This window comes from Petaurus breviceps, unplaced genomic scaffold, assembly GCF_028583685.1.
Source record: "Petaurus breviceps papuanus isolate PSGF00001 unplaced genomic scaffold, PetGlider_PUasm1.0 140, whole genome shotgun sequence".
Lineage (NCBI taxonomy): Eukaryota > Metazoa > Chordata > Mammalia > Diprotodontia > Petauridae > Petaurus > Petaurus breviceps.
This window is the reverse complement of record NW_027185698.1, coordinates 49,099,660-49,125,030: the sequence shown is the minus strand read 5'-3', so window position 1 is coordinate 49,125,030 and position 25,371 is coordinate 49,099,660. Positions and strand designations below refer to the sequence as shown.

At 39.5% G+C, this 25,371-nt stretch overlaps 1 protein-coding gene across 4 annotated transcripts in view; it reads right to left on the bottom strand.

The window, feature by feature from the left end:
- The window catches only part of PTPRA (protein tyrosine phosphatase receptor type A), a 185,026-nt gene that overhangs the window by 27,561 nt on the left and 132,094 nt on the right, over positions 1-25,371 (bottom strand). For 3 of the 4 annotated variants that reach the window (XM_069072293.1, XM_069072296.1, XM_069072303.1), the window contains 4 exons: positions 16,275-16,353; positions 15,590-15,967; positions 2,580-2,603; positions 243-327 (listed from right to left, as the gene is read on the bottom strand). In XM_069072293.1, coding sequence (XP_068928394.1) covers positions 243-327; positions 2,580-2,603; positions 15,590-15,967; positions 16,275-16,353 — 566 coding nt within the window. The remainder of the gene's footprint in view (positions 1-242; positions 328-2,579; positions 2,604-15,589; positions 15,968-16,274; positions 16,354-25,371) is intronic. The other variant, XM_069072298.1, reaches the window with a different exon arrangement.

Here is a 25,371-nt window from a genome sequence, read left to right as displayed (position 1 = left end):
TGAAATCACCCATCTTGTCTGATCTCTCCCATACACCTACCACATCCCAACTTGTATCATTATGATATAACTATATCTCTTACTCTCCTACTAGACTGTAAGGGCAGGAGCACAGGGAACTTTGCTCTCCATCCTGGCATACTCACCCTCCCCCACTTCCCCAAGGGCCAAATATACACGGCCTTGTACACCATGCACAATGTGTTGGATTAAGCCAGAACGGAGAGATTGAAGTTTCTTACCTTAACATGTACAGAACAATGATAATAAACACTATCACTAGCAGAGAGGACAGGGCCACCATCACTGCAATGATAGGTGTCTCATCTGAAACCAAGAACACACACAACACACACATACACACACAAAATCAGGTTAGAAGATGATTATCACTTATAAGGGTAGGTTTGGGCAGCCACTAAAACAAGTTAGTGATGGCTCCTTACCCTAATGCTTCTATCATTGAGAGAGAGAATGGAGGTGGAAAGTAGACAGGAGGGAAGAAGGGAAGAGAGAAAGAGAAAGGAGGAAGGAAGGAGAAGGAGAGGAGGGGAAGGGAAGATGGACAAGGGGAAGGGAGGAGGGAAATAGTGAAGGGAGGAGAGAGGAGAAGGAAGAAGGGGAAGGGGAAAGGAGGAGGGAGAGGAGATAGGAAGGAAGCAAGAGACCTAACTTCCAGTCTTGGTTCTGCCAGTAATTTAGTGCAATCCTGAGCAATTCACTTAACCTCTCTAGGTCTCGGCTTCCTCTTACTTATTTACTTCTTAGGGGAATTAGCCTAGCTGGTCTCTATGATCTTTTATAGCTCTAAAATCCTATAGGTATATTAATGAGTCTGACAGGAGTGTTCCTTACCTTTTTTCACCCTGTTATTTAAAATACTTAGTTACTTTTGTAGCATAATAACATTCCATGACATTCAAGTATCACAATTTGCTCAACCACTCCCCAATCAGGCACATCTACTTCATTTCTAGTACTTTGCTACTACAAAAAATGCTGCTATAAATACTTTGCTGTATATATATATGGAAGAAAGAAAAACAAAATAATATCAGAAAAGTCACTGGCTGTGATATTTATTTGACAGAAATGCTTCTTACTAGGCATAAATTCACAAACCTCAACAATGCTGAATCCACTTCACTGCCCTTACCAAATAATTCAGAATGCCATGATACTCACTAGTAAAGAACTAAAGGGGAAATAAGGGAGTAGAGGAATATTTAAATACCATGATTTGAATGTTTATAAATTGAACATTTATGGGAAGATTAGAATTCCTTCTTAGGCAACCAAAAAGTATCCTGGAATTTGAGAAAGTGAGAGTTTATGGATCTAGATGTCCAAAAGACTTCTGTCTAAATTAATTGATTACTAGGAATTTATGAAAACAGAGGAAGCTTAACAAAGATATATCAGAAATTAGGAGCAAGACACTGATGACACACTAGATGAAGACTGCTTATACTTGTTTGATTTTCTACTCTCATTTGTCTTTAAACATAAAGCATTCATTTTTATGTTGATGGTCCTATTACATGTGTCAAAATTAGGGCTTACCTGAAGAAGTTATGGGAAAAGATATTCCTTTTCATCTATTTGGAGATTATGATTTTAAATAATGGAACTTTTGGATAGAGAATATATATATATATTTTATATGTATATATATATATATAAAACCTCCTTTTTTTTGGACGAGCACTATCTCAGGATCAATTTAAATACTACAAAATGTGATGAACAAAGACATATTTGTTACTCTTCTCTAAATAGCTGTAAATTTCTGCAGAACTCAACAATGGAGACAGAAAAATTCATCCATAACTAATGCCCGGTTCAATAAGATTTGGGAGATGATAGCACAAGATAAATTGCCACCACAAATTAAACATTGTTGTACTCCCCAAGTAAGATGGAAATTTCTTAGAAAATTTCATCAAGAAGAAAAAAGTGTTTCATAGTGCCAAATCACTGAAAAGTATGAAATCTATATACTGAGTAGCTACCCAGAAGAGTGGTTCTGATTTTTGGTTTCATAATTTACTAGCTGGGTGACTAAAGGCAAGTTGTTGCTCCATCATGAGCTTCAGTTTTATCAATTGTAAATAAAATGGGAAGTAATTATAGTTATGTTACCTCCCTCATAGGAGTGGAGTACTTTTCATAAGCTATCAGTGCAAACAAAATGATGACATAACGAAGGCTATAATAATTTGTAAATATTATTCTCTTCCGTTAATATGTTATGACATATAATAGCTACTGAAATCTTATGATATGAAAAGTAGCCTTTTGTAGTTGATACCTAAGTTATGATACATAATAGCTACTAGAATCTCTAAGGTATGAAAAGAAGTCTTTTGTAGTAGTAGATTTTGTTTCTATTCCTAATTCCTGTTAGGTCAATATGAAAATATAAATTAAAAGTTGAAACTCTCACAGCCACACATACATATGTTCACCACAGATTGACAGAGAATGGGAGAAGGGGGCAGGGAAAGGAAAACAAGAGGTCACCACACAATGAACTGACTTCTTAAATGAAGTGACAATAAATAAGGTGAGTTTCTCACCTCTTCTCTCCGAGTCAGAATTACCTGTATGATAAGTGAAAAATAGAAACATTTATTAAGATGAAAACAGACAATAACTAGTAGCACTTCTTCAGTCTCCCTAACAATTTAATATTTGATCCAGTGCCTCAGAGAAAAAAAAAACAGCCAAAACAAAACTGGTGTTGAAGAAAGCAGTCCTTTGTTTTTTTGTACCCTCTTGTCCACCTCCTTGTTTCATTAACAATAATCCCTTACATGTGTATGAGGCTTTTCAAGTTTACAAAGGTCTTTCACATGCATTATCTCATTTGATCCATACACTGACCTAGGAGACAGGGAAAGAAGAAAGGGGGGCTGTCCTCTAACAAGAATACAGAGCCAGTAAATTGAGTAATGAAAATCATGTGTCTGCTATCTGACAATTCATTAGAATTTTCTTGATCTACAGTTTTTTAATGACTTCTAGCAGAATATTTAGGGTGTTGGTCCTTGATGATCCTTTATGATACTGCTGATCAATTCTCATCAGATCATTTATCCCCCGGTTCCATTTCTTAGAAGGCATTTATAATAGGAAGTAAAGCTATTTCCACTAGCGTGGGGTACTACTACACCCTTCTGATGGTTAAAGAGATTAAGGCACAGAGAAGAGCAGTGACTTGTCTTAGGTCACAAGAAGTTAGCAGCATAGCTGGGTCTTGAAACCAGGCCTTATGACTCCAAATCTGCTTCCTGCTCTTTCTACTACACTAGGCTTCTTCGCATTCTGAACTGAGGGGAAATAAAAGGCAATGGAATGTCATCCTCTGAATCACCCCTTTGGACCCATGAATCATTTTTATAGCTTTTCTCTGAGCTCTTTCCCTCTTTCCACTTTCTCCTACAAAACAAATCCCAGGAAGGGTCTTACTAGGCATAAGGAGAAGATGAACTCCTGGCTCTCTCTCAGCAGCCTCCTTGGCTTTCCCCACAATACAGTGAGCATACTTATAACTTCCTCAGCTACTCTTGTCCTTAGCCAGTCTTCCAAAAGTGACTACGAATGGAGCTTTCCTCTTTTTTTTTTGTGAACTTCTTAAGGACAGTGACTGTTTTTGCCCCTTTTTTGTATCCCCAACACAGTTCCTGACACATGTTGCTATTCAGTCATTTTTCTTCAGTCACGTCCAACTCTTTGTGACCCCATTTGGGGGTACTGGAATAGGTTGCCATTTCCTTCTCCAGATCATTTTACAGATGAGGAAACTGAGGCACACCCTAACTCTAAGTTAGGGTTAAGTGACTTGCCCAGGGTCATAAGAGTAAAAGTCTGAAGCCAGATTTGAACTCAGGAAGATGAGTCTTCCTGACTCCAGGCTGTTATCTAGCTTCCTCCTGACACATAGTAGGTATTTAATAAATGCTTGCTATCTAGACAGCATGGAAAAACCAATTAAGACTTATAATTCTACTCTATGTACAAGATTGCCTTTGTCTCATGGGATAGTGTCAAATTCTTCAGTCTCAAAGTAAAATATATTTAAAAACAAATACATACTGGATCGTCTTTTTTTAGAAGTGGGTTATAGGTAAAATCTAATAATATTGCTGCCAGTGAATAGTAATTTGGGAGTCAATGGCCTGAGTACTGGAGCAGATGTTTCCAAAAATGAAGGAGGAGGAAGCCAAGCCAAAAGAGAAGGATAGTGGAGGATGATGGAAAGTTTTAGTACTAGCCATGATTTCTATTACTGAAAAAGTAGAAAGTCAGGGAAGAAGTGATGGCTCTTTCTCTATCCAAGCATGTGAGGGCTGTCATATGGAAGAGGGATTAAACTTGCTCTGTTTGATTCCAGAGGGAAGGACTAGGAGTAATCTGCAAAGAGGCAAACAGCCTTGATAAAAAGAAAATATTTCTAACAATTAGAGATGTCTCAAAGTAGAATGAACTGCCTTGAGAGGTGGTGGTTTCCCACTTTTGAGAGGCTGCAGTAGGGAACCCTTTTGGGCCAGAATTTGACCAGGTGACTGCTGAAGTTCCTTCCAACTCTCAAAATCTAATTCTGTGATCTGCCATGGTTATTGAAAATGAATACCCGTGGTGCAGTGAGTAAAGCGCCAGCCCCAGAGTCAGGAGGTCCCAAGTTCAGTTCTGGCCTCAGACACTTAACATCCACACAAAAAAAACTAGCCGTGTAACCTTGGGCAAGTTACTTAACCCCAACTGCCCTCCAAAAGGCAAAAAAAAAAAATAGAATATCCACTGGTTGTAATTGAAATTTTCCAGGGAAATATAATTGTTGAGACATTGTGGGATGGCCCATGTACACTCTAGAGTTAGATTTGTCAAAAGGAATAGAACAGATTAAAGGGATAGTATATTAGCACTGTATAATAAGAAGATATACTGAGTAAATCTAGGAACCAGAGAAGGGAAACCTTGATAGAGAGCATTTGGGTCATGAGCAAAAGAAGCAAAAACAGAAGAAATACTATAATTAGGGTATACTATAGACTATCCTTGACAGAATGAAGAATACAGAAAAGAGATAACAAACCTAGAACAAAGGCAAGGTATAGCACTAAAAAATAAATGAATAAAAAAGAATTCATCACATACTATGTTCAAAGCACTGTGCACACAAATAAAGAAGCAAAACAGTCCCTACTCTCAAGAAGTCTACATTATAACAGGAGGAGACAACATACATTGGAGATTCCGGCTGCAAGACAGGTAGAAAGGCTGCATGGTCTTTTGGGTGTGCTGGCAAAACATACAGTCAAGTATCTCCTTTTACATTTTATTTTTTAGTGCTATTTCCAATGATAAAATTATATGCATTTATGAAACAGAATCAATTGACAGTGACAAGGGCTTTGTGGCTAGAACTTTGTCTTCTAGATGTTCCATAGCTGTGGCTGCTGAGGAGAAAAAGACTGCAATAACTGTAGAAGTAGTGGCTGGCACAGTGTCTGAAGACTGATTTAGATAGACTAATCCCTTCTCAGCATGAAAGGACCTAAAACATTTCCAAAGGACTCATGATGGAAGATGCCATCCACATCCAGAGAAAGAACTATGGAGTCAGAATGGAGAGTGAAGAAGACTATTTTCTCTTTTGTTTTCTTATGTTTTATTTTCTTTCCCATGGTTTCTCTCATCCATTATAATTCTTCTATACAACATGACTAATGTGAAAATGTATTTAATAGGAATGTATGTGTAGAACCCATGTCAGATCGCATACCACCTTGGGGAGGGAGGGGGAGAAAATTTAAAACTTATGGAAAGTGAATGTTGAAAACTGAAAACAAATTAATAAATTGGGGGGGGGGGTTTGCACAAACAAAACTAATGTAGTCAAAATTAGAACGAAAGCTGGAAACTGGGAATACATTTTTACAAAAACAACAAAAAAGAAGTAGTGGCTAGGGGTGTGAAGGCAGGATAGCAGAGTACAGGCAGCAACCCAGCTGAACTCTTCCAATATCCCCTCTAAACAACTTTAACATAGCTCCTCAAATCAAATTTTGGAGTGGCAGAGCCAACAAAAAGTCAGAATGAGACATCTAACCTAAGACAACTTAAAAGGTTGGCTGCAGAGGTCTATGACACCAGGGTGGAGGCTGGTCCAGAACACAACAGTACCACCAGCAGTAGGCCTTGGGGTAGCAGCACCAGTAGCAGTGGCAGCAGCTTTGGGATCTCTCAGACAAGACATGGTAAGGGGGAGTCAGACAACTGATCATAAAGAGATTACAGGGGACCCTTTGCTGGCACTAGGTACAGTTGGTGCTGACTGGCAACTCTACTGCCCATATGTAGTTCTGGATCACAGTCAGAGAGGAGAACTAAAGTTGGGGATTGTGGGAGAACAAGAGCTCTTCTGGGTAAAGACCAGAGCACAAACCAGGACAGCAGTGACCAGATCTCTCCCAGGATCACATGACCTTGGGAGAACTAAACTTACAGACACCCAGAACTAGCTCTGAAACAGCAGTATGAACAACCTGAAGCTTGTGACAGTGCCCTGTCTGCCCTGGGAGCTGAGCTCAACTTTAACATCGAGTTAAAAGTCAAAGCAAAGCAAAAGCAAATGCCAAAAAACCAAACAACTCCCACAACATCCCCACCTCCACCCCAAAAACCCCAAACTGAACAAAAACACAAAAAGCTAATATCGCAGAGAACATTGAGACAAACTTCAAAGAAGAAAACAATGTGAAGAGAGCTACAGACAAAGCTTCAAAGAAAAATGCTAATTGGACACAAGTCTAGCAAGAATTCCTGGAAGAGTTAAAGAAAAAGATAAGAATGGCACAGGAAAAATGAGAAAAAGAAATGACAGGGATCCAAGAAAATTATGAAAAAAGAATTAACAGCTTGGTGAAAGAGGCACAAAAAATGCTGAAGAAAATAACAACTTAAAAACCAGAATTGGCCTAATGGTTAAAAAAAAAGGGGAGGGGGCCAGCTAGGTGGAGCAGTGAACAGAGCACTGGCCCTGGAGTCAGCAGAACCTGAGTTCAAATCTGGCCTCAGACACTTAATACTTACTAGTCATGTGACCTTGGGCAAGACACTTAACCCCAACTGCCCTCCAAATAAGCAAAAAAAAAAAAAATTTTTTTAAGGGGAGGGGCACAAAAATTCATTGAAGAAAGAACTTTAAAAGCAAAATAGGTCAAATGGAAAAGGAGGTACAAAAGCTCACTGACAAAAATAATTCATTACAAATTACAACTGGGATGTGGAAAAACTGGAACCTTAATTTATTGTTGGTGGATCTTTGAGCTGATCTAGCCATTTTGGAGAGAGATTTGGAATTATGCCCAAAGAGTTATTGAACCCTTTGACCACTATTAGGTCTATTTCCCAAGATGATTAAGGAAAAGGAAAAGAACCTGTTCTAAAATAATTTACAGCAGCTCTCTTTGTGGGGGCAAAGAATTGGAAATTTCAATATCAACTGGGAATGGACTTAGCAAGTTGTTATATATATTCATGATGGAATATTTCTCTGGTATAAGAAATGATGAGCTCAGTGATTTTAGAAAAGCATGGAGAGACCGCCATGAAATAATGAAGAGTGAAATGAGTAGAACCAAGAGGGTATTGTATATAGTAACAGCAGTATTATTTTAAGAACAACTTTGAGCAACCAAGTCATTCTGACCATTATAAATATTCAAATTAACAGCAAAGATCCTATGAAGAAAGACGCTGTTTGAATCCAGAAAAAGAACTGACATATATAATATGCATGGATATGGATATGTGTGTATATACATATATGGATGTATGCATGCATGCATGCATGTATGTATGTATGTATACACACAGATTTGTGTCTAATGATAGCCATCTCAAAGTTTAGAAAGGAGAAGGAAAGAAGTCACGTGATTAACTTTGTCATATAAAGGAAAAGCAAATTGTACATAATGAATCTGAAATTTCAGGTGCAATCCTCTGTTGTTCTATCCCATTTAGTTATGGAAATGTTTATTTTATTTCTTAAGTTCAGAATAAACAAATTTTAAAAAATCACAACTGGACAAGTAGAAGCTAATGATTCCATGAAACATCAAGAAACAAAATAAAGTCAAAAGAATGAAAAAATAAAAGAAAATATGAAATATCTCATCAGGAAAATAGTTGAAAATAGATCAAGGAGAGATAACTTAAGAATTATTGGGCTACCTGAAAGCCATGATGAAAAAAAGCAGCCTATGCATCATATTTCAAGAAATAATCAAAGAAAACGGCCCCAAACCTTAGTTCCAGAGGGTTTAACAGAAATGAAAAGAATCTACCAATCAACTCCTGAAAGAGTTCCCAAGATTAAAATTCCCAGGAATATTAGAGTCAAATTGCAGAGCTCCCAGGTCAAGGAGAAAATATTTCAAGTAACCAGAAAGAAACAACTCAAAATATTGTGGAGCTACAGTCAGGATCACACAAGTTTTAGCAGCTGCCACATTAAAGAACAGGAAGGCTTGGAATATGATATTCTTGAAGGCAAAGGAGCTAAGATTACAACCAAGAATAGCCTACCCAGCAAAATGGAGTACAATCATTTAGGGAGGAAATTGACATTTAATGTAATAGAAGATTTCTAAGTAGAGACCAGAGTTGAATAGAAAATCTGACATTCAAATGTAAGACTCAATAGAAGTGTAAAGAAGTTAAACATGAGAAATCATAAGGAACTTAATATGGTTAAATTGTTTACATTCCTATATGGGAAGATGATATTTGCAACTTTTTGGGTTTTTTTTTTTTTTTTTGCTTTTTGGAGGACAATTGGCGTTAAGTGACTTGCCCATGGTCACACGGCTAGTTTGTGTGTCATATGTCTGAGGCTGGATTTGAACTCAGGTCCTCCTGACTCCAGGGCCAGTGCTCTACTCACTGCGCCACCTAGCTGCCCCCACTATTTACAACTTCTAAGAATTGTATAGGCACCTATACAGAGAATACAAGTGTGAGCCAATTATGTTGGTTTGATCCCCCCAAAAATTAAAAATAAAAGGCTGAGAAAGAGGGATGCACTGGGAGAAGGAGAAAAAAGAGAGAGGTAGAATGGGGAAAATTCTCTCAAATAAAAAAGGAATGTAAAGAAGAGTCTTTACAATGGAGAGGAAAACAGGGGTGGGGGTAGCAGGCAATGGTTGAACCTCATTCTCATTAGAATTGATTACAAGAGGGAAGACTATCTATCTATCTACTCAGTTGGGTACAAAAAGCCACCCTATCCAATAGGGAAATAGGAGGGGGGAAGGGGATATGAGAAATAGAGGAGGGATGGTGATAAAAGGGAGAGAGATTAAGGGAGACAATAGTCAGAAGTAAGAGATTTTTGAGGAGTGGCAGGATAAAGAGAGAGAAAAAGATAAACCTAAGGGAAAAAGAAGGATGGAGGAAAATACTCAATTAGTAATTATAACTGTGAATGTGAATGGGATGAGTTCACTCATAAAATGTAAGCAGATAGCAAAATGGAATAGGAACCAGGATCCAACAATATGTTGTTTACAAGACATGCACTTGAAACAGAAACAAACACACACACACACACAGTTAAAATAAAGGGCTAGAGCAGAATCTAATATGCTTCAGTTGAAGTAAAAAGGGCAAGGGTAGCAATCATGACAAAGCAAAAGCAAAAACAGACCTAACTAAAAGTGTAAAATTAGATTTTGCTAAAAGGAACCATAGACAATGAAATAATATCAAAAAATTTTAAGGGCAAGTTTCTCTGATAAGGTCTCATTTCTCAAATACATAGGATACTAAGTCAAATTTATAAAAATAAGAGCCACTCCCCAATTGATAAATGATCAAAGGATATGAACAGGAAGTTTTCAGAAGAAGAAATAAAAACTATCTATAATCATATAACAATGCTCTAAATCACTATTTTTTTTTTTAAAGCAATTGGGGTTAAGTAACTTGCTCAAGGTTACACGGCCAGGTGTTTCTGGGTGGATGCTAAGTGTCTGAGCCCGGGATTCGATCCCCAGGTCATCCCGACACTGGAGCTGGTGCTCTTACTCACTGCACCACCTGGCCACCCCTCTAAATCACTATTGATTAGAGAAATGCAAATTACTCTGAGGAACATCTCACACCCATCAAAAATGACAAATGCTGGAGGGAATAAAGAAAAATAGGCACACTAATGAACTGTTAGTAGAGTACTGAACTGTTCCTATCATTCTAGAGAACAATTTGGAACTAGGCCCAAAGGGCTATATAAAACTATACATACCCTTTGGTCAGCAATACCATTACTAGGTCTGTATTCCAAAGAGATCAAAGAAGAAGGAAAAGGAATTATATGTACAAATATATTTATAGCAGCTCTTCTGGTAGCAAAGAATTAGATATCATGGGAATGGTCATCAATTGGGCAAGGGCTAAACAAGTTATGGCATATGATTTTGATGGAGTACTATTTTAAGAAATAACAAGAGGGGTCCAAAGGGCGATAAAACCATGCATATCCTTTGACTTAGCAATATCATCACTAGGTCTGTATCCCAAAAGAGAAAAAACAAAAAAACAAAAAAGAAAAGGACCTATATGTACAAAAATATTTATATTAGCTCTTTTCTGGGGGTAGAGATTAGAAATTGAGGGAATGCCTATCATCTGGGGAATGGCTGAACAAGTTGTGGTATGTGATTATGATGGAACACTATTATACTATAAGAAATGATGAGCAGGATGCTCTTAGAAAAACCTGGAAAGACTTATATGGACTGATGCAAAGTGAAACGTACTGTGTACAAAGTAACAGCAATACTGTAAGATGATCAATTGTGAAAGACTTAGCTATTCTCAGCAATACAAAATTCAAGACAACTCTAAAGGACTTATGATGAAAAATGCTATCCCTCCCCAGAGAAAGAACTGATGGTGTTGGGGTGGCTAGGTAGTGCAGTGCATAGAGCACTGGCCCTGGAGTCAGGAGGACCTGAATTCGAATTCGGCCTCAGCCACTTAACACTTACTAGCCGTGTGACCTTGGGCAAGTCACTTGACCCCAATTCCCCAATTATCCTGTCTTCCCCCCTCAAAAAAAAGAATTGATAGTGTCTGAATACAGATTGAAAACATACTTTTCTTAACTTTATTTTTCTTGAGGTTTTTTTGTCTATGTTTTCTTTCACAACATGACTATTTATGGATATATTTTGCATGATTACACATAACCTATATCAAATTGCTTGCCTTCTCAATGAAGGGGGGGGAGGAAGGAAGGGAAAGAATTTGGAACTCAAAGTTTTAAAAACAAATGTTAAAAATTGTTTTTACATATAACTGGGGGAAATTAAAATACTAAATAAATACCCAAAAAAAGAAATAACAAAAGGGGGCAGGGGGGTGGGTGGTTTAAGAAAAACATGGCAAGACCTATACGAACTGAAAGTGAAGTAAGAGGAAGTGGGAGATTATTGTGTACAGTGACGGCAATGTTATAATGATGATCAACTGTGAAAGACTTGGCTACTATGATCAATATAATGACCCAAAATAATTCCAAAGGACACATAATGAAAAAATGCTACCTACCTCCAGAGAGAGAACCGATGAACTCTGAGTACAAAGTGAAGTATAATTTTCTTGCTTGCTTTATTTTTTCTATTTTTTTATATCTTGTGATATGGCTAATTAGAAATAGGTTTCCATGATTTCACATATATAATTGATATCATATTGCTTGTCTTTTCAGTGGGTGGGGGAGGGTATGGGAGGGAGGGAGAGAATTTGGAATTCAAAATCTTAAAAGAATGTTAAAAATAAATAATAATTTTTTCCTTTAAAAAGGTAGTGGCCAGGTCATATCTCCACAAGTTTTCATTACCTAGATGATAGGGGAATTTCAATTGTCTGGACACTGACTGGAGCTCTCTTTTTGTCAAATTTATAATTAATCCTTTCAAAGGAAAAGGAAGTGACATTATTCTGGACCTGACTTTCACTACAGAGAGGAACTTGGCTGCTGAAACAGAAATGATGAGAACTCAAAGAGAGCCTCTTCATGAACAACGGGAATTAAGAACAGTGCCCAGGGAATGATGATTGTGAGTTGAACCACATAGGTAACATTCTGTAAGTTAAATCTAGTCTCTCAATTTCTCCCAGGAGGCAGAGAAATAAAAGAACTTCCCTCACTAGCCATTTCGGAAAAGACAAATGAGCTTTTGGACAAGACATAGATGAAACGCTTCAAAACCTGAGTTTGTGCTAACTTTCTACCAGAGACCCTCAAGAATTCCCTCACTTATTTCAGAAGCAATATCCAGGGACTATTTCTAGCAGGCAACTCTTTCTCAATGAATTCCACAAATATTTATTAAGCACCTACTATGTGATCAGCATTGGAAATACAAAAAATAGACATAACAGACCCTGCTCTTTAAGCAACATGTAACATAATTGTAGAGTGGGGAAGACAGGGGCACAAACAGCTTTGCTCTCTGGCTTCCAACCCTGTACTTAACTGAAATTGCTCTCTCCGAAGTTGCTAGTAATCTCTTAATTGTCAAATTTAATGGTGTTTTCCCAGTTCTTATTCTTCTCAACCTCTGTAGTATTTGACATTGCTACCTACCCTCTCCTTTCAGATTCTCACTCCCCTGTGGGCACACCACTACCCTTTCTCTTAATTTTCTTACAATATGTTTGATAGCTTCTTCCTTTGTCTCCTTTGCAAGCTCACCATCTCTATCATAATTCCTAATGGGTGTTTCCTAAGCCTTTGATCTGGACATTTTCTCTCTCTCTCAATTCGTTTGATGACTTAGCCAGCTCCTATGATTTTAATTATAATCTCTATGGAGATAACTCCCAAATCTATAAATCTAGCCCCAGACTCTTTCTTAAGAGCCTGTAGTACATCTCCCGCTCCCTATTGGATATTTAAAACTGGATGTCTGATAAGCATTTCACACTCAACATGTCCCACACAGGACTGATGTCCTTTCTCCTCACCCCAAAATCACCCCTTTTGCAACCTTCCTTATTCCTATCAAGAGTACTGCCTTACTTCTAGTCACCCAGGTAAGCAACCTTAGTTGCTTTTTAGTCAAATACTTGACTTCTCACTCTCCTTCACCTCAAATATCAAACCATTTGCTAAATGTTGCATTTCTACCTCTGCAATATTTTTCACATCTGTCCCCTTCTCTCTACCCATATAGCCATCACCCTAATTGAGGCCCTCATGTCCCAAAATTAATCTCTCTGCCTTAAGTGTCTTTCCTCTTCAACTTATATGTATATACATCTCACTTTTAGTAAAAGTGATTTTCCTGAAGCACAAGTCTGCCGATGCTACTTCCCCACAGTGTCTCCTCATTGTCTCTAGTATTAAATAAACTCCTCTTTGACTTTTAAAGCTTTTTACAAGCTGGCCTCACCCTATCTTTCCTATTTTACCATTCAACATTCCGTTCTTCCACTCTCCAGTCCAACCAACCAGCCCTTGTTGTTCCTTTTACAAGAGAGTCCAAGAGGTGGATAATCGTTCACGTCTTACAAAACTACCTCTTAGAATCCCTGGTTTCCCTCAACTCTGTTCAGGCACACTTTCCACCCCCAGCAGTGGCTAGTGCCCCACCCCAATTTCCATAGTACTTATCTTCTATATATCCATTTATGTACATATTGTCTCCCCCAGAAGAATACAAGCTCCTCTATCTTCCAATTCCTAGTACTTAGCACAATGCCTGGCAAATAGCGGCTGCTTAATTGCTTATGGATTGATTGATAATATGAGGAAGAATGATAACTATAAAGGAGAAGAAAGTACCTGGAGGAGGTGCTTTGAGGAAGGAAAAAAACACTTTCAGTTCTATGTTTGTATGTGGTGAGATGGTCAGGAGGTTGGGATTCAGAGAAGAATTGCAGAATAGGTAAGCTTTACAAAGGAGAAAGTATATGGAGAGAAGAGAGGGCAGCTGAGCAAAGAACAAAGAAAGGCCTGAACTTCTTTCTACCAGGGGTGGGGAACCTGTGGCCTTCTAGGTCCTTGGGTCCAGTCTTTTTATTGACTACAAGTTTTACAGAACAATCCTTTTATTGAGGGGATTTGTTCTGTGAAGTTTGGATCCAGTCAAAGGGCCTCACTTGAGGACCTAGAGGACCACATGTGGCCTTGAGGCCGAAGCATCCCTACCCCTGCATGGGGCAGAAGGAGGATGAAGAGCCAAAAACAGAGACAAGACTGATTGGAAAGAAAGGTAAGAGTAGCAGCACTGACAGTGGAGTGTCACAAAAACCATGACATCAAGGATAGATCAAGAGACATCAAGGATAAGTGACCAATCTACACTGCCTATGACTGTAGAGAGGTTGAGGATGAGGATAAAAAAAAGTTCTTTGTGTTTAGGGACATATATATGAATACTGGAGTCTCTGAGGATGATGGAAGGGGAGGGGATAATGAATAAGAGGTAGCCAGGCGTCACGAGAAGTGACTAGGCTGCAAGCATATGACCGCAAAGGATCAATAAAGGGTGGTATAGTTGGATGGCATGAAGCTCAAAGGCAGAGAGGTTGCTGAATGACAACGGCAGAGTAAAGGCCTACAGCTGCAGTGAAATATGGTGACTAGAAATGTAGCAGATCCAGCAGTGAGAAACGGCTCGGAGGACAGAGGAGGTTAGGAGGTGTAGCTAGAACCTTGCTCTGATGGGTGGCTCCAGGAAGAGGGGGAGAATGGAAGGGAATGAGCACATACTGAGCATCTCCTTAATAGGGTCCAGGCTCTGGGCTAAGCAATTTATAGATACTTTTCATGTGACCCTTAAAGCAACCCTGAGAGGCAGGTGTTACTGTTATCCCCATTTTGCAGAATATGAAACTGAGGCAGATGGCACTTAAGTGACTCACTCAGGATCAGTAAGTGTCTGAGAGAGGATTGGAATTCAGGTCTGTCTAGACTCCAGGCCCAGTGCTTTCTCTATCTCTGGTATTGTTTTTAGTGAACTAACAGACCTGGCAGAGGAAATGCAAACTATTTTTTTGTGACGGCAGTGCTCTAAGGTCTCAGGAATAGGAAATGAGAGTCCTGTGAGGCTCTTGGTCTAGGAAACATAAAAAACATTCCTAAGAAACACTGGGCACATCCTTAGTGGATTGAAAATATAAACCTGAAGTATTTAGGGCACTGGGAAGACCATCTGTACAGTGAGAGATGTTAAGAGTTATTAACCAAAGTAACTGTGAAATCATCATCTCTGGGAATCTTTTGTAAAAAAAGTTACAATTCTCACTGGCTGAGGCTGACTAAAGTAAGGTCCTGCCCAAAGTGGAAAGATGGATGAGATGACCTTCAGGATGCTCTTTCTTTACCCCTCTCATGACTCAGTGCTGAGCAGACATTCTGACTATTTCCTAATTTGTTCTTGACTAAATTGTCTTATGCAGTTTGACTTTAATGCCAGAATATCTGCGGTGAGAAAACACAAGGAAGAGGTTTACCTAAAGAGTAAATAAATCCCCAAACACGAAGGAGAACAAAGACCTTTTCCAGTACCTGAAGAGGTGAAGGTGTCTGGTGTTGTTACTGCAGTGCTAAAATTCTGCTCCCAGGGTTCTGTCTTGGCATCTGTAGAACCAGGATCAGGAAGCCAAGTTCCATTTGGAGAAAGTGAGGTCACATTAGACTCTGCCACTTCTGTCCTTGTAGTCACATTGATAACAGAGTCTGATGAGTTGACAGTTGTTATATAAGTAGGTTCCAGGATTACAGGTGGGTTGAGTGTTGGTGTTGTAGAAAGAGAAGTCAACGAAGAGTTTGGACTGAAATCCTTGGAGCTCATGGTTTCCCCTTTATTAGGCTCTGTGGTTGATGCTTTGACTGATCTTATAGAGGTGGATGAGGTAACTCCTACTGAAGGTGACACTGCAAACACTAAAGCACAAGGAAATATCACATCAAGGTACAAGACAGCCATCAAAAGCAAGGCAACAAGGAGTGGCTGCTATGGTGTGTACTCAGAAATCTGCTGTAGCCCTAGCAGAGACCAGCTGCACAGCTGCTCATTCTTTAATTGAGGTGACCTTTCCTACAGGGGGCCATTAGTTGAAGAAAGTGGGAAATATCCTTTTCATTTAGCTCCTAAAATGAATATTTTGGGGGTAGGATTCTTAGCAATTTCATCTTTAGGAATGAAAGCAAGAGTGCTCAAGATTTACTCAGAAATAAGGGGTAGCCTTACCTGTTGTGGCATTGCTGGCACTGAGGCATGTCAGGCTACTGCTGAGCAAAATTAGAAAGAACCAGGAATCCATGTTGATCTGAAAAAACAATAAGCCACCTTAGAACACATCTCAGGTTAACTTCTCTAATTCTCCAGTGAACCATCTACAAAGGTGAACTTGAAGTTTATAACCTGGAGGCTACCAATCATCAAAGACATGAAAGCCTCAGAACCTAGAGGCAAGACCAGAAAATGGTGGTTACTCTCTGAAACAGAGCCAATAAGGTAACCATGAAATGGGTAAAACTACTGCAGCAGCCGTTCCTCCAGTGGATGGAGTGTGTGCTGCTAATGAGATTATGGTACTTATGATACTTCTCAAACCTCAGCTAGAGATCTTGAATCTTTAGTCACCTTATTATATCAATGATTATACGGAGCCAAGCCTCTGCCTTGGATCACTCTTACTATTCATTGCCTTTACCCTCAATCCTACACTGCTGAATGAAAGTGGAGAAAATCATGTAACCTTTCTGACTAGATCACTAAAATTTGTTACATAATCTCACTTGGACCCTAACTGCCTCTAGGCAATCCTACTATACCTCCCTCACTGACTCACTATCCCACTTCCTACAGCAGCTCTTCTAAATTCTTTCATCCTTTTTCAAATTTCCACTCGCCTCCCCCCCCCATATCCAAGTTGTTGTCAAGGTTCTGCTGATTTCACCTTTGAAAAATCTCTCAAAGACCACTGGCCCTTTCCCTCTTCTCTCCTCTAACACTGCCACAACTCCAGTGCAGGCCCTCATCATCTCATGTCTGAACTACTTCAACAGCTTGCTGGTGGATCTTCATGCCTTAAGTCTCCACCCATTACAATCCATCCAAAATCCTTTGGTGTTCAAAGTTCTTCATAACCTGGCCCCTTCTCCCCAACTTTTTAGTCTTCTTACAGCTAACATCACTGACATCTCTGCAATCCAGTGACACTGGCCTCCTCACCCTTCTTAGAATAAGATACTGCTCTCCCACCTCCAGGCATTTTCACTGGCTGTTCCCCATGCCTGGGAGGCTCTGTCACCTCATCTCTGCCTCCAGGCTTTCCTAGCTTCCTAGAAGCTCCAGCTAAAATCCCGTCTTCTACAGGAAGCCTCTCCCAATCCCTCTTAATTCAAGTGCCTTCCCTCTATTGATTTTTCCAATTTATCCTATATGTAGCTTGTTTGCACAGAGGTGTTTGCGTGTTGTTACATGTTTCCTTTAGAAAGGGTGCTCCTTGAGATCAGGAATGTCTTTTACCTTTCTTTGTGTCCTCACCACCTAGCATAGTACCTGGCAAATAGAAGGCACTTAAAAATGTTTAATGTGTGACCCAAATTCAAATCTGATCACAAACACTAGCTGTGTGACCCTGGGCAAGTCTCTTAACCCCATTTGCCTCAGTTTCCTCATCTGTAAAATGAGCTAGAGAAGGAAATGGCAAAACACTCTAGTATCTTTGCCAAGAAAACCCCAAAAGGGATCACAGAGTCAGACACAACCAAAAATAACTCAACAACATGCTTGTTTTAATACAGGTCAATCATATTAGCTTTTTGGCCACCATATTACATCATTGACTCAGTTTAAGCCTGCAGTCCACTAAAACCTCCAGATCTTTTTCATAACAACTAATGTCTAATTCTGCTTCCTCATATTGTATTTGTGAAGTGGATTTTTTGTACCTAAGTGTAAGATTGTGCAATTATCCTTACTAAATTTCATTTTAGCAGATTTAACCCAATGTTCTAGTCCAGTGGTGTCAAACTCAAATAGACATGGGGCCCCTAGATAATACATAAGGATCCCTGTTGCTTGCATGTTGATTTAGAAAACGATATATTAATGTTATCTATGTTCTACTATTTTTATTTCATTAAATATTTCTCAATTACATTATTATTTTTTTGGAGGGGGGAAGGCAAGGCAGTTGGGGTTAAGTGACTTGCCCAAGGTCACACAGCTAGTTAAATGTCAAGAGCCTGCAGCAACTCAGATCCTCCTGACTCCAGGGTCAGTGCTCTATTCACTGTGCCACCTAGCTGCCCCCCAATTACATTCTAATCTGGTTTGGGCCACATTTGTAACAGGGTAACACTTCTTCCTTTAGCCTACTGAGATCTTTTAAGATCTTAACTGTTGACTTCGGGCAAGTCAACCCCAATTTCCCCTCCAAAAGCAAAAAAAAAAAAAAATAAAGCCACAAAAAAAAAAAGATCTTAACTGTCATCCAATGTGCCACTCAGCCCTCACATACTGTCATCATCTGCAAATTTGATTAGCATCCTTTACTCTGTTGATATTGAACCACAATAACTAGGTCTTTGATTCTGACCAATTCTGAATCCATCTAAACCATATTTCTCCATCTTTTCCACAATTGCATGAGATACTTTATCAAAAGCTTTGCTAAAATCCAGGTAAACTATATCAATTTCATCACTTACAAGTTTAGCAATCCTGTCAGAAAAGGAAGTGAGGTTAGCAGGTCTTGACCAATTCTTAAAAGTCATCTTGGCTATCCTTTATAAATGTTCATCTGACCATCTCTTTAATGATCATTTTAATGAAGTTTAAATAGATAGAGGGGCAGGCAGGTAGGATAGTACATAGAGTGCTGGGCCTAGAATCAGGAAAACTTAGATTCCTGAGTTCAAATCTGGCCTCAGGCACTTACTAGCTATGTGATCCTGTACAAGTCACTTAACCCTGTTTGCCTCAGTTTCCTTATCTGTAAAAGGAACTGGAAAAGGAAACAGCAAACCACTCCAGTATCTCTGACAAGAAAAACCCAAATGCAGTCAGGAGGAGTCAGACACAACTGAAAATGACTGAACAACAATAAAGGGATAGAGACAGGACCTATGATTTCATTGGTATAGAGAACCTCTGGGGAAGATAACTTCCTCTATTACCGCAGATTAATGCATTTTCTGCAATTTATAGTATTAGGGAGTAGACTGGAGTACTACTAAGAAGTCGAATGACTTACCAATTATATGGTCAGTATATATCAGTCGAGTCTTGCTGGCTTCAAGGCCAGTTATCTCTGTCCTATATGCTAATATAGTCCAAGGGAAAGGGTTTCCTGACTGACAGTATTCTGGTCTGGCATAGTGCAAAGAGTTTCAGATTTGGGCTTAGAAGGACTGTGCTCAAATGCTGGAAAATTGGGGTAAGTCATCTAAATCTCTTTGTGCCTTGGTATCTTTCTCTGTAATGTGTGGATCATAATTCTGGTGCTATCACTACCTCAAAGGGTTGTTGTGAGGATCAAATGAGATAATGCATGAAAAGTACTTTCGAAATCATTAAGCTCTCTATATAAGCTCCTCTATTAGAATAAAGAGCTCTTCATTTGTTCTCCTAGGTTATATCTATTGCATTTATATCACCCACCAAGTGGCACAGGATGAACTTTCCATACAATAAGCTGGAAGCTAGTCATAGTGGTTGTGAGTTTATCTCTACCCACACCTCCTTCAGGATCACAAATGACATCCATACTAATCTGTTCTAATAGATGAGTTAGAAGGTATCTTGTATTAAGAGGTAGCATGGCAGAGTGGTTATACAGTGTTGGATTTGGAGTCAGGGAGATATAAGCCCTGCCTCTGATACATGACCTGTGTAACCTTAGGCTAATCACTTAATCTCTCAGTGATTAGGCAAACTGTAGAAGGCTGTATATTACAAAAGCACAGAAAGTTTGCATTGGTGAAGGAAGCTTCCACAGAGGAGAGGAGTACCCCACACTGATGAAATAAATCATAGGTTTATTTGGGAGAAAGTATCTTGCATCATGATTATTTATGTACGTGCCCAGTTTTCCACTCATTTAGAAGCTCCATGTGGGCAGGAAACCTGTTAATGGCTAAGCTTTGTATCTTGACACAGTGGGTACTTAAATCATAATTTCTTAACTAGAATAAGGGTGTGGCAAATGTTGCAGGCATTAATTTGAAACAAAAGATTGGCCTTTTGGGGGATATGGGGATTAATTACATAACAATGATTTTTTTCCCTCTTCTCTCCAATGTGACTCTCCTGAGGTTATAATATTTGAGTCTAATTCTAAGCTATTCTTGTTTCTGCTTAAGCCTCAAAAGATCCTTTTTCCTTGCTCTTCATTCTCTATTCCACCCGCCCCTGACCCCCAACCCAATCTTCTGGGCACTAGATGCTAGAGGTGATTAAAGGCATTGCGAGATTTTTCCGGATTTTGCACACCTCTTTCCTCTTGTACTAAAAAATGAGAGGTGACTATGTAGTCATTCTACCACTTCTTTAAGCAATAATGGACTGATCAATGATTGATATAATTTTATATTTCAGGAGAACCTAAGTGAAGATGGATATTCAAGTACACCAGCTTTTCATTTAGGGAGAAAAAACACACAAAACCTTTTGTAATTCACAAACCTGTGGCAATATTGGCTGTAGAAGAATACATCTGTGGTAAGAAATGAGAGATGAGTCATGCGATGTGGGAAGTTCCCTGCTTTGTGTGACACAATGGAAATCACATATTGTACCCCACCCTACCTCCACAGCTTGAGTCTCAGTATGGCAAAGTTTTCCAAACTGCAGGGCGGCCTCCCTTGCCCTCCACCACTCCTCCACCCCTCACTGTCAAGGGGAAAAGAGAAGTGGAAGCACATGAAGCAAACACCAAAATTACTGGATATCTTCAGTACAAAGCCCACTAAATATACCCATTTTATTTTTAATTATGAAAACAAAGTTAAAACCAAAGTCAATAAAATCAGGACTAATATGGAGGACTTATTCCAGCTAACAGAGAATACAGTACAGAGGTTATTTAATACAAATGTTTAAGCCAAAAATGTATTCTATTCTATGGGTGAATAAAGAATTCTATTCTTTGTCAAATAAAGGATCCAAATGTTACTACTTATTTGTAATATTTTATTTGTGTAGAGTTTTTTGCTATTATTGTTTTCAAGAAAAAATACTGGATTAGTAATTAAAAAAGAGGGACAGCTAGGTGGCACAGTGAATAGAGCACCTGGCCTGGAGTCAGGAAGACCTGAGTTCAAATCCAGCCTGTGTGACCCTGGGCTTATCACTCAATCCTCTTTGCCTCAGTTTCCTCATCTGTAAAAATGAGCTGGAGAAGGAAATAGAATACCACTCCAGTATCTTTGCCAAGAAAACCTCAAATAGGTTCATGAAGAGCTGGACATGACTGAAACAACTAACCAACAACAGCAACTGAAAAAGAATGATAAAAGCAGCATTATCATCAATGATACCATGTTTTGAGAAACTGAACTTGGAAAAAAAAAGTAACCCCCCCACCCAATCATATTAACAATATTATTATGGTCACTATTTTTATAAGTTGTAAGTATGAAAATCATAAAGCATTTTAAATCAGAAAATAGCTGTGTGTATTTTTACTTTTTGTTTAAATTTTTATGTTGTTATACAGTTAAAATAAATTTTTAATTTTATTTGAGAACAATGTAAACTAAGAAAATTATTTGCATAATTTTATGAAAAGCATGGAGCAGGGCATCTATTCACCCCATATATTTAATCAGCTGCCAAATTTTCTATCTCCATTATATCTCTTGCATCTCTTGCCTTCTCTCCAGTCATATAGATATCTCTACCCCTTAATGATCCCAGGGTAGCTCTCAATCACACCATCCCTTAACTTTCTGCCACTTAATAATCTTCAAATCTAGGTAATCTCTAACTTTTAATTTATCTACTCAGATCCCTGGACTTCTGAACATCATTGGAGGAAATAATATAATTCTACTGATTTTACTCATAAGTTTTATGCTGCATAATACCAGATGGACTCTCATTGATGTAGGAGAATTCTTCTATTCAACAAAACTCATCTATCACATTTCCCCAGTGACTTCTGAACTTCTTCCTTTTAAGGCTCTTGCCACATTTATTTCTTTAAAAATAAGTTTGTAGGTGAGAGCCATAGAATGACCTAGCCCAGTGGGCAGAGCCAAGATGGCAGAGTAGAAGCACGACCCTCCCCAATCCATGTAAAAGGGGACTCTAAACAAACTTTGGAGCTGCAGAACCCACAAAATGACACAGAGAAGCTAACCTCCCGCTGAGAACAGCCCGGCAGGCCGGCAGGAATTGGCCAGCGCAAAGCTCTGGGAGCCGAGCCCAGCACCACGCCAAGGCTTTAGCCCCAGGGCAGGCCTGACCAGCCGGCCAGAGGGACTCCAGATCAGCAGCAGCTGTGGCCGTTTCCAGATTTATCAACACATACATGTGAAGGACAAGGTGAGAGGCCAGTATAGTCTGGACTTTGGGACCAGTAAGTGGGAGTGCGTGGCTTTTACCCCCGGAGCGAGAAACTGCTGAGACGCCAGCACAGCCTGCCAGCGCCACGTGGTGGCTTCAGCTCCTGGCCTGCAGAGTGTAGGGGGACCAAGCACCAGTCTGAGGGGTACTCGCTCTTGCTTTTAACCTGCTTGGATCTGGATTGCAGTCTAGGGTGGAGGTCCTGGGGTGTGTGTCCAGCTTGCCAGAGTGTGGGGAGACCTCAGAGAGGGCACCCATCTAATACCTCCGGCAGCTGAGAAAACCCCAGCGTTTGGGTCGAAAACTCCCCTGTCTGGTGGCAGAGTCATATGGTGGCAAAAAGCCCAAAAGTCAAATAATTGAGTGGCAAAATGAGCAGGCAAAGGAAACAAAGCAGACAGAAGATTCCAACGTTACACTCCTATTTTGGGGACAAGAAGGAGCAAGGCATGGAACAGGAGGAAAACAGTGAAGTCAGAACTCCTGCACCAAAAGCTTCAAAGGAAAATACAAGCTGGTTACAGGCCATAGAGGACCTTAAGAAGCAGATAAGAGAAGTGGAGGAAAAATTGGGAAGAGAAATGAGAACAATGCAAGAAAATTATGAAATGAGAGTCAACAGCCTGACTGAAGAAAATAATACCTTAAAAAACAGACTGACTCAAATGGCAAAGGAGGCTCAAAAAGGCAATGAGGAGAAGAATGCCTTAAAATGTCGAATTTGCCAGATGGAAAAAGAATCTCAAAAGCTCACTGAGGAGAATCATTGCTTCAGAATTAGATTGGAGCAAATGGAAGCTAATGACTTTATGAGAAATCAAGATGCTGTTAAACAGATCCAAACAAATGAAAGAATAGAAGGCAATGTGAAATATCTCATGGGAAAAACCACTGACCTGGAAAATAGATCCAGGAGAGAGAATTTAAAAATTATTGGACTGCCTGAGAGCCATGACCAAAGTAAGAGCCTGGAAAGCATCCTCCAGGAAGTTCTCAAAGAAAACTACCCTGATGTTTTAGAACAAGAGGGCAAAATAGAGGTTGAAAGAATCCACCGATCACCTCCTGAAAAAGATCCCAAAAAGAAAACTCCTAGGAATATTATAGCCAGGTTCCGGAATTCCCAGATTAAGGAGAGAATATTACAAGCAGCCAGGAAGAAACAATTTGAATATTGTGGAAACACAATCAGGATAACCCAGGATCTGGCAGCTTCTACACTGAGGGATTGAAGGGCCTGGAATGTGATATTCCGGAGGTCAAGGGAGCTGGGATTAAAACCAAGAGTCACCTACCCAGCAAAACTGAGTATCATGTTTCAGGGGAAAATATGGTCATTCAGTGGAATACAGGACTTTCAAGCATTCTTGCTGAAAAAACCAGAGTTGAATAGAAAATTTGACATTCAGATACAAGAAGCAAGAGAAACATGAGAAGGTAAACAGGGAAAAGAAATCATAAGGAACTTATCAAAGTTGAACTATTTTTTTTTTAAAGCAATTGGGGTTGAGTGGCTTGCTCGGGGTTGCACGGCCAGTTGTTGTTTCTGGGTGTGGTGCTGAGTGTCTGGGCCCGGATTTGATTCGGGTCATCCCGGCACTGGGGCCGGTGCTCTTGCTCGCTGAGCCACCTGGCCAAAGTTGAACTATTAACATTCCTACATGGAAAAACAATAATTGTAACTTATGAAACTCTTCTCAGTAGTTGAAGGTATTATATATATATATGTGTGTGTGTGTGTGTGTGTGTGTGTGTGTGTGTGTGTGTGTGTGTATGTCTTTATGTGAGGGTATGCGGGCATATGAATACATATGTGAATGTGTGTATATATGTTTACAGGTATACATAGAGAGAGGGCACGGGACCAATTTAACAGGAAGGGATGATACTTAAAAGGTGAAATTAAGAGGTGAGAGGAATATAATGAGAGGAGATGGGGAGAGACAGAGTGGGGCAAACTATCTCATACAGAAGAGGCAAGAGAAAATGGTTACAATGGAGGGGAAGAATAGGAAGGCAAAAGGGAATGGGTCAACCTTATTCCTATTGAATCTGGCTTGAGGAGGGAGGGAAATACACACTAAATAGGGGATCTCACCCTCCAGAATAGGGGGGAAGGGGATGTGAGGGGGGATGATGGAAGGGAGGGAAGTTGGAAGCACCCACTTGTGAAAAGGGACAGGATCAAAGTAGAGAATAGAACAAGTGGGAGGTGGGATAGGAGGGAGGGAAATATAGTCAGTCTTTACAATACATCTACTATGTTATTGTTTTGCATTAGCCGCACATGTACAATCTATACTGAACTGCTTGTCTCCCCAGTGGGGGTAGGTGGCAGGGGGGGAAGGGAATGAATCTGAAATTAAAAGTTTTAAAATCAAATATTCAAATATATATATATATATGTGTGTGTGTGTGTGTGTGTGTGTGTGTGTGTGTGTGTGTATATACTATTATTGATACCATCTTACATGTTATTAAGAAAAAAAAAAGATATACCGGCACTGAGGCATAGAGATCCACTGGAAAAGTTGAAACGGGTATGGGAGAAAATATGGGAGAGAGCAGATTGGAGGTGGGGATATCATGTGGGACTGCTGTTTTGGGGGGATGGCTGGGGGAAAAACGGGGAGAAAATTTGTAACTCAAAATCTGGCGGAAACAAATGATGTAAATCAGAAGTTAATAAAGCATTAAAAAAAAAGAAAATTAAAAAAAAATAATAAGTTTGTAGAGGGGTGGCCAGGTGGCTCAGCGAGTAAGAGCA